The 13,329-nt window shown below is 38.0% G+C and overlaps 1 protein-coding gene across 2 annotated transcripts in view; it reads right to left on the reverse strand.

The window, feature by feature from the left end:
* anks1b (ankyrin repeat and sterile alpha motif domain containing 1B) overlaps nucleotides 1–13,329 on the reverse strand; it is a 215,732-nt gene that overhangs the window by 185,949 nt on the left and 16,454 nt on the right. For both annotated transcript variants that reach the window (XM_062994177.1, XM_062994186.1), the window contains exon 2: nucleotides 12,849–12,924. In XM_062994177.1, coding sequence (XP_062850247.1) covers nucleotides 12,849–12,924 — 76 coding nt within the window. The remainder of the gene's footprint in view (nucleotides 1–12,848; nucleotides 12,925–13,329) is intronic.

Consider the following 13,329-nt stretch of genomic DNA (forward strand, 5'->3'; position numbering starts at 1 on the left):
TTTTTTGAAACAAGCAGAGACAGCCATAAAAAAAACCTTGTCTAGATGGCAGGACACGTTGCTCCAAAATGCATATTTATCCCTCAGCATTAACAGTGCCCCTCAAAATGTGCAAGACACACACCTCCATAGCATGGCAGATGCTAGATTTTGAACTTTTAGTTGGTAACAATCAGGATGACCCTTTTTCCTCCTTAGCCCAGAGAACACAACATCCAATAATTGCTTCACTCTAACTGAGATGAGCTTAAGGCCAATAGATTTTTTTCCTTGATGTTGTTAAAACATGGTTTTTGCTTTCATTTAAGTCAAGACTTAAACTTTTCACACACATCTTTTTTTAATTGGAAAATCTTGACCCCTCTTTGCTCTCTTTGCTGCAGACACTCTTCAGTCTTTTGTTTATGCCTTTTTTTAAATTATAATAGCATTTCCTCTTTTTGCTGGGAAGGAGAGGGGTAATCTTTTTACATTGTTTCTATTGTCATTGTTTTATTTGCCCCGTCTGTACTTTTCTGGAATGTGTCACAGACATCAAATTAGGAATTAGCATATGTTTACATCAAAATCAGTAAAGCTAAATTGGTAAAACTATCCTTCTATGTGCTGTTTTTAGTGAGATACCAGTAAAATATATAGTGCATCTGGAAAGTATTAACAGCGCTTCACTTTTTCCACATTTTGTTTTGTTACAGCCTTATTCCAAAATGGATTAAATTCATTTTCTCCCTCAAAATTCTACACACAATACCCCATTATGACAAAGTGAAAAAAAGGTTGTTTGAAAATGTTGCAAATTTATTAAAAATAAAACACAAAGTTATAACATGTACATAAGTATTCACAGCCTTTGCCATGACACTCAAAACTGAGCTCAGGTGCATCCTGTTTCTACTGATCATCCTTCAGATGTTTCTACAACTTGACTGGAGTCCACCTGTGGTAAATTCAGTTGATTGGACATGATTTGGAAAGGCACACACCTGTTTATATAAGGTCCCATAGTAGACAGTGCATGTCAGAGCACAAACCAAGCCATGAAGTCCAAGGAATTGTCTGTAGGCCTCCAAGGCAGGATTGTATTGAGGCACAGATCTGGGGAAGGGTACAGAAAAAATTTCTGCAGCATTGAAGGCTCCAAAGAGCACAGTGTCCTCCATGATCTGTAAATGGAAGAAGTTTGGAACCACCAGGACTCTACCTAGAGCTGGCCGCCCGGCCAAACTGAGTGATCTGGGAAGACAGGCCTTGGCCAAGGAGGTGAGCAGGAACCCGAGGGTCACTCTGACAGAGCTCCAGCGTATCCTTGTGGAGATGGGAGAACCTATCAGAGGATCAACCCTCCAGGCATCACTCCACAAATCACGCCTTTATGGTAGAGTGGCCAGACGGAAGCCACTTCTTAGTAAAAGGCACATGACAGCCCGCTTGGAGTTTGCCAAAAGGCAAAAGAAACAAGATTCTCTGGTCGGATAAAACCAAAATTAAACTTTTTGGCCTAAATGCCAAACGTCACATCTGGAGGAAACCAGGCACCACTCATCACCTGGCTAATGCCATCCCTACAGTGAAGCATGGCAGTGGCAGCATCATGATGTGGGGATGTTTTTCAGCAGCGGGACCGAGATCCTTGAAGAAAACCTGCTCCAGAGTGCTCTGGACCTCAGACTGGGGCGATGGTTTACCTTCCAGCATGACAACGACCCGAAGCACAGCCAAGAGAACAAAGGAGTGGCTTTGGGACAACTCTGTGAATGTCCTTGAGTGGCCCAGCCAGAGCCCAGACCTGACTGAACATCTCTGGAGAGAGCTGAAAATGGCTGTGCACTGATGCTCCCCATCCAACCTAATTGGGCTTGAGAGGGTCTGCAAAGAAGAATGGGAGAAACTGCCCAAAAATAGGTGTGCCAAGCTTGTAGCATTATACTCAAAAAGACTTGAGGCTGTAATTGCTGCCAAAGGTGCTTTAACAAAGTATTGAGCAAAGGCTGTGAATACTTGTATGTACATGTTATATTTTTGTACTTTTATACTTTATACTTTTTTTTCACTTTGTCATCATGGGGTATTGTGTGTAGAACTTTGAGGGGAAAAATTAATTGAATCTATTTTGGAATAAGGCTGTAACATAACAAAATGTTGAAAAAGTGAAGCGCTGTGAATACTTTCTGGATGCACTGTAGTTCCAACATTATTGCTTTCTGTTTTTGTGTTTTACATACTATTCTAACTTTTTTAAATTGGGTTTGCAATACATGTGTGTATGTTTAAAAAAACTAATTTAAATCTGTATTTAGTCTTGTAGTCTATTAAGTCTATTGGTTTGTGTAACAATGGAACATCCATTTTCGAGTCACTGGAGTGCATCTGCTGTACTGAATGCTGAGTTGCACCAACGTTGTGCTTTTAGCATACTCTTCAGGTTGGGCTGTAATAAATGTCATGTCAAGGAACTGCACCCATGGACACTAAAAGGTACAAATTCAGCACTAATACTGAATACTGAAACTCCTGGCCAGCAGCCCATTTACATCATGCATCAGTATGTGTTCACAAACTTAATACAGGGCAAACACAACTTTGGGGTATTGGGGACATGTCTTTAATTTCAGCCTCTGCTGGCTGTCATTTAATGATTTGACATATTCTACCTGTGTCTAAGTGAGTTGCATCCAGGTTCTCTGTTTTTATCCAACTGTTTCAAAACATGCCAGCAGGTTGTTTAGCTAATTTTAATAGCAAGAAAGTTGGAAAGGACTTGGATAAATTGGCACCCCAGAATACATAGGGTGTATTTTTGGCTTGCACACATTGTTTTAGGCACATTGCATTTGGATGAAGCGGTTACTGAAAATGTATGAATGGACTAGCTGCAACTCAAGACAGTTCCTGAAAACACATATGTATTGACTAAGTAAGTTCATTATTATTACACAGCATTTCGGACCTACCATGACCCTAATTAAGATAAATCAAGTAATTAAGAAGAATTTTCTTTAATACAAAATAAAACACAACAATATTCAAATATCAGTAATGCCATGGCAGTTTGGAATTTTCAAAAATAAAGTTTTTTTTAAGGTGCCTATATGGACAATGATTGGCTTGTCTATCAGATTGGGATTGCCGGAGTTTCTTATAACTGCTGCAATTTTGGTCTTTCTGGCTGACGACTCTTCATACAAAATACTAATACCCATATAAACCTGGCTACTAAAGGTGAAAGAAGCAGTTGGCTACTACACCCGTGATGGAGAGGGCGTGTGTCAGTAAAAAAAAAAGACATATTCCAAAAAAGACATATGAGGACAATCATAACAAAAATATTACTGTTATTACCCAGTATCATTGTGTCCAGTATGGCATTGTACCTGTTGACAATCCACATTTCACAAAGATTCCTCAGGCCATTTCTTAAATTTCTTAACAGGCTGCGAATTCTTTGTTTATTGTTTATTATTTATTAGGATTTTAACGTCATGTTTTACACTTTGGTTACATTCATGACAGGAACAGTAGTTACTCATTACACAAGATTTATCAGTTTACAAGGTTATATCTAACACAGTTATGGACAATTTAGTGTCTCCAATTCACCTCACTTGCATGTCTTTGGAAGTAAACCCACGCAGACACGGGGAGAGCATGCAAACTCCACACAGAAAGGACCCGGGCCACCCTATCTGGGGATCAAACCTAGGACCTTCTTGCTGTGAGGCGACAGTGCTACCCACTTAGCCACCGTGCCGCCCCTGCCTACCAATTGAGATGTGCACTTTTCCTTGTGGTCTTAGTGCCGTTTCTAAGCCCAGGTAAAATAAGAGCTGTATCAGGAAGGGTATCTGATATAAAAAAGTACCTACTAAGGTATGAGCCAAAATAAGTCGCTGTGGCGACCACTAAATACAGAAGCATCCAAAAGAAGAAAAACACTTATGGCTTTGCACACATTGTTTATGCAATAGTGGACTGCTGTTATGTTAAATCAACTACAGCATATACAGCCTTTTCCCCCATACAATAGTACATCGTCTTCAGATTCAAATACTGTTAATGTAATATTTTCTTATGGCATACTGCTATGTTGTTAGTTACAGTATCCTGTTCTAGTAAAATTAGACAGCTGACATGTTAAAGAAAAAACATGAACAAATAAGCATAGAAACATAACACACAGACACACACGCAGATGCTAATGTGGCTTAGGTCCACTTATTAAACTTAAAACTTATTCTGACTTTAACTTTAAGACAACACCCTTACAGCTGGATGCTACAGCTAAAGTAGTTTTAGTGGCTAAAGTACCAAGAGTCACCACTTGGTTGTGCTGTTAGCTTAGCTAACTGGATACTCTCCTCAAGAATGAAATCTCTCTCTCTCTCACACACACACACACACACACACACACTTACCTTTATGTCTAAGAGAAGGGGAAGGAGCAGGGGAGGATATTGAGGTGCGGGGTGTAGGCACTGGACACTGGCGAATCGGCTCCTCTGTGATTTTGATTCTGTTGTTTTGTGCCATCATATAATCTATTAAAAGAAAACAAGACGGCAATGACAAGGTAATGAGAAGTAATAGGGAACGAGGGACCTGCTTAGAGGTGAGAGGTCACTCTGCTGAGAGGCTCCAAGATTAATGGGCTGATATGACCCTGCTTAAGAGTTTAGAGCTGCCTCAAGCAAAACCTGGACCTTAGATAATAAACTCCAGTTAAGCTTAGAAACCATCATACTTCACATCTAAAAGAAATCATTATATATGGTTCACTGGCCCTGGAAACTTATCTTCTAGGAACTGCACCACAAGACATCAATCAAAGCAAGTGTGGGTACCGTCAAAAAGAGGACCTGAATGAAAACATGGAAATGCCTACGATGGAAAGAGGAAATTAAACAGGCCTGTTCTTTTGATCTGTGGTCTAGTACATGTCAATCTCATGCAGTATCATATTCACTTCATTGTGATTGTTTACATATGGGAAAAAGCTCATCCCTGCTTCCTTTATATAAGGTATACATAGTGTTAAATCACAATTGATTTTGTATGACATATACTTTACTTTCATTGTCACTTTAAATATACCAACACTGTAATATGAGTAAATAGTGTGCTGACAATGAAAGTGAATATAATTTGTACTTTGTTGCAAATCAGTTGATACTTTACTAGTAAAAGAAAAAGAATGTGAACAAAATGGCCAGTATTGTGGTCAAATTTTTATGAATTAAAAGCTGTTTTCAATTCTGCAAGGTTACAAAGATCCCTCTGACAGACATTCCCTTTTAAATACTTGTTTTGGTGAAATGTCCAACTTCTTCCCAGATTTTTTTTCTTTTATATGTCCAGTTGAGAGGCCCCATATCAGGATGCACCTTTATACTGTCAAAAATTGTGTGACATTTAGAAATGCATCTTTTAAGCAGAGTTTTGCATGAGGTGTGACAATGGGGATGATTTTGGTGCAGTTCATTATTCATTGCTTACTGGTTAACTGTTGTTCCTGCTGTTTTCGGGTCATTCTGCAACTCTTCAAGTGACTGCTTCTCTCTTAAGTGTGTACTTGTGTGATGCATCTGTCTAGGGACAATGTGTGGTTCTAAACCGCCCACCACAGACTATGAAACCACTACCAACACAAATGTTTAAGTTGTTTGCTGTAGCTCTGTAATTCTGTAATTCTCCTTTACCTTCACGATGGTTGCTACTGACTTTATCTTTCTATATTTATTGTTGTATATCTGTATATATTGTTTATAAGAATGGATACACTACTGCATCTATTACATGTACCAGATGCACAATTTACACATACTGTTTTTTTGCATGCCATATGTTGTACAGTATATATGCATGTTGTACATTCGCTACACCCTATTTACTTACTTACTTTATTTGTATTCATATTAGTTTCTCTTCTTTTGCTTGTTAAACTACTGGAGACCAATAATCTCCCTCGGGATAAACTAAGTATCTATCTATCTATCTATCTATCTATCTATCTATCTATCTATCTATCTATCTATCTATCTATCTATCTATCTTACTAATGGCAAAATTGTATGTAATTAGAACATTACATATTTTATACATACATTAATATATTTTAATATTAATATTTTTTTTAAAATATATTTTATTACATTTATTCTGAAGTAACCTTAGCATGTATACATTTTTACAAATATTTGCAGGAATGGATGTATATGAACAAATGAAATGACATTGACCAGACTATATCTGACAAATATCTTGGGTTCATACTGTCTGCAATGAAATAAAAGTCAAAGTAAATTTAAGAAATACTGCTTTGTTCCCATACTGTGCCAACTTTTACTAATTTGGTCATGTAGTTGTTTCCTTACTGAAAAGGATTTTTGGTTGGTGAGTCTCCCAGGTGATCCTCAGCACCCCATGGTTACAAGTACAATGAATTCCTTTTCTGCATATCCCAGCTAGTTTGGAAGCTGGGGTCAGAGTGCAGGGTCAGCCATTGTACGGTGCCCATGTCAAAATATTATCGCCAAAACCTAGATGTACCATAGTACATCATGGTGCTGTTAATACTGACAAAGTAAGGCAACATTAATTGTTGGTGTTCCGCATTAAGTTGCCAAGACACCCCCTGAAATCCAATGTACCATAGATAGATTCTGGCAACCATAACTTGGGGTTACTCTAAAAGCCAAGTGAAAAGCAGTACATTTGTAAAGAATGTCTACAGGCCACAAGTGAACACATAAAGCTAGGCAACCAACAGTAAATCTGACATCCCTGATATGGGCAACCTGGGAGGAAAATTTCATGCTGGTGTGAACATAGAATTTAAGTACCTTTAGCTTTTTGTTAGTAGACATGTTTGAAATGTTTTACAATTTAAGATTCAAGAATTGGAAAGCTGTTACAAGCATGTGTAGTACATCTAGATATAGATTACTGTTATTAACCCTTATAGAGTGGAAACTTATAATCTTTCTCCTTTCTTATTTTGAAACTTTATTAAGTTTTTTGAACTGTCAAAACTACCCAGGAAAGCAACTGGTGTTTGAGGAGTTGTCCATGGTAATCAGGCTGCTTACTCTACCCTCTTAGCATCTCTATAATGGCTCTACTACTCAAACATCACACACTTTTTTAGGGCAATGACATTATACTTATTAACACAACTGCTGCTGTGTCAACACAACACTATCAGCACAAGTCTTTCCTTAAAGTCCTGCCATCAACATGCACACTCATATCTGAGTGTGTTTGTAAGGTAACATCTTTATTTACTGGTGTCCTGGATCAGCAAGAGTGTAAGTAGGCCTGCTTGTGTGTCAGTGTGGGGACTTTGACTGAATTACCTTGTATAAGAGCAGTGATTTGTTGTGATTTCTGGGCTGGGTGTTCCTTCAAAATCTCTAGTGCCGTTTTTCCGTGGCAGTCTTGAATGTTCACATTAATCCCTGAGAGACAGAAAGAGAGAGAGAGACATAGAGAGAGAGAGAGCGAGAGAGAGAGATGTCCCAAGAGGATGGTGTCTGTTATAGTACTATTCATACACCGATCAGCCATAACATTAAAACCACCTCCTTGTTTTTACACACATTGTCCATTTTATCAGCTTCACTTACCATATAGAAGCACTTTGTAGTTCTGCAATTACTGACTGTAGTCCATCTGTTTCTCTGCATGCTTTGTTAGCCCCCTTTCATGCTGTTCTTCAATGGACCCCTACAGGACCACTACAGAGTAGGTATTATTTGGGTGGTGGATCATTCTCAGCACTGCAGTGACACTGACATGGTGGTGGTGTGTTAGTGTGTGTTGTGCTGGTATGAGTGGATAAGAGTTTTTAAACACCTCACTGTCACTGCTGGACTGTGAATATTTCACCAACCACAAATATATCCAGCCAACAGCGCCCCGTGGGCAGCGTCCTGTAACCACTGATGAAGGTCTAGAAGATGACCAACTCAAACAGCAGCAATAGATGAGCGATCGTCTCTGACTTTACATCTGCAAGGTGGACCAACTAAGTAGGAGTTTCTAATAGAGTGGACAGTGAGTGGACACGGTATTGAAAAACTCCAGCAGTGCTGCTGTGTCTTAACCACTCATACCAGCACAACACACACTAACACACCACCATCTCAGTGTAACTGCAGTACAGTCAGTAATTGTAGAACTTCAAAGTGCTTCTATAGGGTAAGTGGAGCTGATAAAATGGACAGCATAATAATTGAAAATAAATACAGTTTACTGTTTATAAATACAGTTTACTGTTTATAAACCCTCTTTTAATCAGCTTTAATTCCTTTTATTTTTTTGTAAACTGCTAACCAACTGTTAACTTACAAGTTTAGAGTATCCCATTAAAATATAAAACACATTACCGATTTTCATATCAAGTCTTTACACTTTATAGATTAAAGACAGGTTGAACATCAGTAATGAAGAACAGTACAATTAACATAAACAGTGTAAGTAAAACTAGTTTAGCAAACAGAATATACACAGTCAAGGCACATTATTCTGACCACCAGCTAATATCCAGAGTAAACGCCATGTGCAGCACGGACAGCAGCTAGACGGGCCGGGAGTTACTCAATAAGGTCTTGGTAAGTTGTCACAGGTATCTGGAGCCATGCTGACTGCAGTGCATCTCACAGCTGCTGAAGGGTGCGTGAGGGAGTATACATAAAGCAAACACGACAATCGAGGTGGTCCTACAGATGCTCAATATTGTTAATGTCTGGGGAATTAGGGTACCAGGGTAGTATTTGGAAGTCTTGGTCATGCTCTTCCAACCAGTGTCAGACATTTCTAGCCATGTGACATGTCATGCTGGAAGATCCCATACACCCCAGGGAAGAAAATTTTACTCATGGTACCTTTACCCATGACAGCAACTATGGATATATGTGCAGACAGCCTATCGCACCACCTTATATACCCACCAAACCAGTTTACGAAACATGACTTTCTTCATAAGCTACGCTCTGCCGCCATCAAAAGTAGGAGGTCAGAATAATGTGACTAAACTGACTAGACATTTAAATAGTTTGTTTACATGCAGTCAGACTTCATAATGATAAAAATTAATTAAGAATTAAGAAATTAAGAAATTGTGTTTAGCCTAAAACCAATAGTTGTAAACCCCACCATTATCAATAATGAAATAATCAAACAGGTGGAGTCTTATAAATATCTTGGTGTCATGATTGATGCCACCTTATCATGGAAACACCACATCGACTACATCTGTAAAAAAACTAAACAGAGAATGTATTTTCTCCGTCGCCTTCGGTCCTTTGGAGCTACTCGGCAGATACTTTTACTGTTCTATACTGCTGTTATTTTGAGTGTTCTGCAGTACTGTAATTCTGTGTGGTACAGCTGTTTGTCCACATCTGTAAAGTCTGATCAAAATCTGTTCAAAGACTGTGGGTCAGCCTCTAGAGGGCCTGTATGAGACAGCTTATCATAACAACACAGTGCGGCTGGCTAAAAATATTATCTCCGATACTAATCATGTTTTAAACAGTGAATATGTTCAACAAAGAGCTTAATCCATAATTATCAAAGGTGTTATAATTTTGTATAATGTCTGTGTTTTATGTGTTGTAATGTTAATGTATTGTGTTGTAACGGAGCTACTGTGTTTTTATGCAAGACAAATTTCAGATCTTTGATCTGACAATAAAGTATTATCTATCTATTATCTATCTATCTATCTATAAAAAACAGCTTTGGTTTGTGATTTTAATGTGAAATAGTTAAATAGTGCAATAAGTCTAAAATGTACAGTGTACAACTTGTCGCTCTGCTGTTAATTTATATCTGTAATACAAATATTTATTTGTAGATGTATCTACTAATGCAAATAAAGAATAAAGTAAAACATGGAAGCCATATATCAAAAACATTCAGAAATGTCAACCGTTTTCTTAAGCACATGATGCACCGTGATCTGACAAGTCCACTTTTTAACTGTGGTTGGTAACAATGAATGTTGTGTTCTCTGGACCAAAGAGAAATACATCCACATTTTCATGTTATAAGTGTTGCTTAGTGTAAATGGCAAGGACAGTTTGAACATCTGCAAAAGCACCAATACAATGCATTTTTTATCAGAATGTGCTTGCCTTTATCAGGGAGGAATAAGTGCTAGCATTTATACAAACCCAAATTAGAAAAACTTGGGACAGTATGGAAAATGCAAATAAAATAAAAATGCAGTGTTCCTTACATTTACTTTGACTTTTATTTGACTGCAGTCAGTTTGAACCAAAGATATTTCATGTTTTGTCTGCTCAACTTCATTTCATTTGTTAATAAACATCCATTCCTGCATTTTTAGGCCTGCAAGACATTCCAAAAGTTGGGACAATTTAAGGCTAGTAATGAGATGAAAAAACTAAATAATGATGTGATTCCAAACAGGTGATGTCAACAGGTGATCCAAGAAAGTCTTGGATGAGCAAAGATGGTCAGAGGATCTCTAGTTTGTCAACAAATGCATGTGAAAATGATTGAAATGTTTAAAAACAATGTACCTCAAAGAAGTATTGGAAGGGATTTACATATTTCTCCCTTGACAGTGCATAATATCATTAAACCATTCAAGGAATAGGGAAGAATTTTAGTGCATAAAGGCCAAGGGCGCAAGCTTAAGCTGAATGCCTGTGATCTTTGATCCCTCAGACGGCACTACATCCCTCAGACGGCCACTTAACAATTGCTGATATAACCACATGGGTGAGGGATTACTTTGGCAAACATTTGTCAAGCACTACAATACATAGTTACATGCACAAACGCCACTTTACTGTACAAAAAAGAAGCCTTATGTTAACCATGTCCAGAAGCGGTGTCAACTTCTCTGGGCTCGGAGGCATCTAGGATGGACCATTACACAGCGGAAATGTGTATTTTGGTCAGATGGATCAGCATTCCAGTTCCAGACTGTTATCAGCAACAAGTCCAAAAGCCTGGGTCTGTCATGGTATGGGGCTGTGTCAGTGCCCTTGGCAAAGGTCATTTACACTTCTATGATGGCAGCATTAATGCAGAAAAGTACATTGAGATCTTAGAGCAACATAGGATGCCTTCAAGACGTCATCTTTTCCAGGGACGTCCATGCATTTTTCAACAAGACAATGTAAAACCACATGCTGCACACATTACAAAGACATAGCTGTGGAAGAAGAGGGTATGGGTACTGGACTGGCCTGCTTGCAGTCATGACCTGTCCCCAATAGAGGATGTGTGGAGAATTTTGAACAAAAAACGACAACGACGACCCCGTACTGTTGTACATCTTAAGACGTGTTTGCAGGAAGAATGAGACAAAATAAAAACTGAAACACTAAATCACTTGATATCCTCGGTGCCAAAATATCTTTTAAGTGTGGTGAAAAGAAATGGCAACATTACAAAGTGGTAAATGCTTTACTGTCTCAACTTTCTTTGGAATGTGTTGCAGGCCTGAAATGCAGGAATGGATGTTTATTAATATATGATATTAAGTTGAGCAGACAAAACATGAAATATCTCAGGTTCATCCTGTCTGCAATCAAATAAAAGTCAAAGTAAATGTAAGAAACTCTGTGTTTTTTATTATTTGCATTTTCCATGATGTCCCAACTTTTTCTGATTTGGGGTTGTACATTGTCTTTTTCAGAGATGCCCCAGCTTGTTTTAACAAATAGTACCAAGCCATGTTTTGCATGTTTTACAATAGTGTGCCTTCAAAGTAAGCACATGCAGTCAGGATTTGTCTCCCACTGGAAATGTGGTGAATTATTAGTTGCAATACAAGAAAACAGAGAACCTGTTCTGTTGAAAGCTAAAGTGTTATATCAAGTGAGAATGGGAAACGTGCCTCAGAGCAAGGCGCTTAAACTTTAATTGCTTGCATTTTATTGTAAAAGGTACACCGGTAAGTCACTTTGTTATATTTGGCCACTGAATGCCATAAATAACCATGTCCCAATTTTTTTACAAACAAATTGTCTTAGTTCCACAAACCCTATTTCAGGAAAAGCTGCAACATTAAACTGGGTTAACTCACCCTAATAACTCTTTAGCCTACCTGCACAAAACTGTAAAAGCTTAACTGAAATGTTTTTCTACTGATGGGAATTATGTTATGAATTACCTAATATAGGGTTTGAAATATGTTACTGCAGCCTAGCTGAACCTCTGTACACCTTCTCTCCTCTGTGCCACATTAATTAATTAGTGTACAAAGTAATAATTTTTCTACTGATAGGGATTATTTTATGAATTACCTAATGTAGGGTTTGAAATATGCCACACTGTGTGGAGCTTTCTTCTTAAACATATTAATTTACAAAGCAAGTAGCTGTTATAAGAAGCCTACATGAACTTTGGAGCATATTTGCAAATATAACAAACTGACTTAAACCACATTGAGATGCTATGGTGGTACCTTAAATGAGCAGTTCATGCTTCCAGAGTGCCCTCAAAGGTGGCTGAATTACAGCAATTCTGTAAAGAAGCATGGTCCTTCACAGTAATCAAAGATGAATTTCCAGTTGTTAAGTTTAGGGGGGCAATTTCTTTGCAAGTTTCCCCTATTCTCCCCTCTTAGATTGAATACTATTAGTTTAGATGCATTAGAAAAATGAATTAAAATACTTTTTTCACTACAATACAACATAGCCCATTTTCCAGTTTCTCAGTCTTACACTTCCTATACTATTGACAGCTCTAAGAGGAAAAAGGCAAGGTCACACAAGCACACACAAGAACACATAGCCCACAAATGGAACTAAAACCAGCGCTGCTGAACAAAAAAAAGGACATCAAAGGTTTAAACAGTTAAAAATGTCTACCTGAGTCAAGCAGGAGTCGAACTACATCCATCTTCCCATAGAGAGCAGCTTCGTGGAGCGCACTGCCCTTTTCAGTCTAGCACAGATATACAGGAAAGGTGAGAGATGACAGTCAATAACTGATTAAGTACAAATACACACAAACACAAAGCATATGATCACAGCATTTTGTTTTGTTTTTTATTTATTAGTCCCAAATAATATTGGGTAATATCAATCTTAATACACTATATGGCCAGGGTTACATGCATACCTTTGTATTGTATTATATTGTATTGTATTGTATTAACTTTGTGTCAGCAGTTGAAGAAGATTTTCCATTTCCAGCATGACTGTCCACTTATGCACAAAGCACAGTCTCTAAAGTCCTGGTTTGACAAGCTTGTTGTGGAGGAACAAATTTCTGCATAGAGCCATAATGTCAACCCCAATGAACATTTCTGAAATAAACTGTAACATCCAACATCAAAGCAGCATTAAA

Source organism: Trichomycterus rosablanca, chromosome 1 (genome assembly GCF_030014385.1).
Source record: "Trichomycterus rosablanca isolate fTriRos1 chromosome 1, fTriRos1.hap1, whole genome shotgun sequence".
Taxonomy (NCBI): Eukaryota; Metazoa; Chordata; class Actinopteri; order Siluriformes; family Trichomycteridae; genus Trichomycterus; species Trichomycterus rosablanca.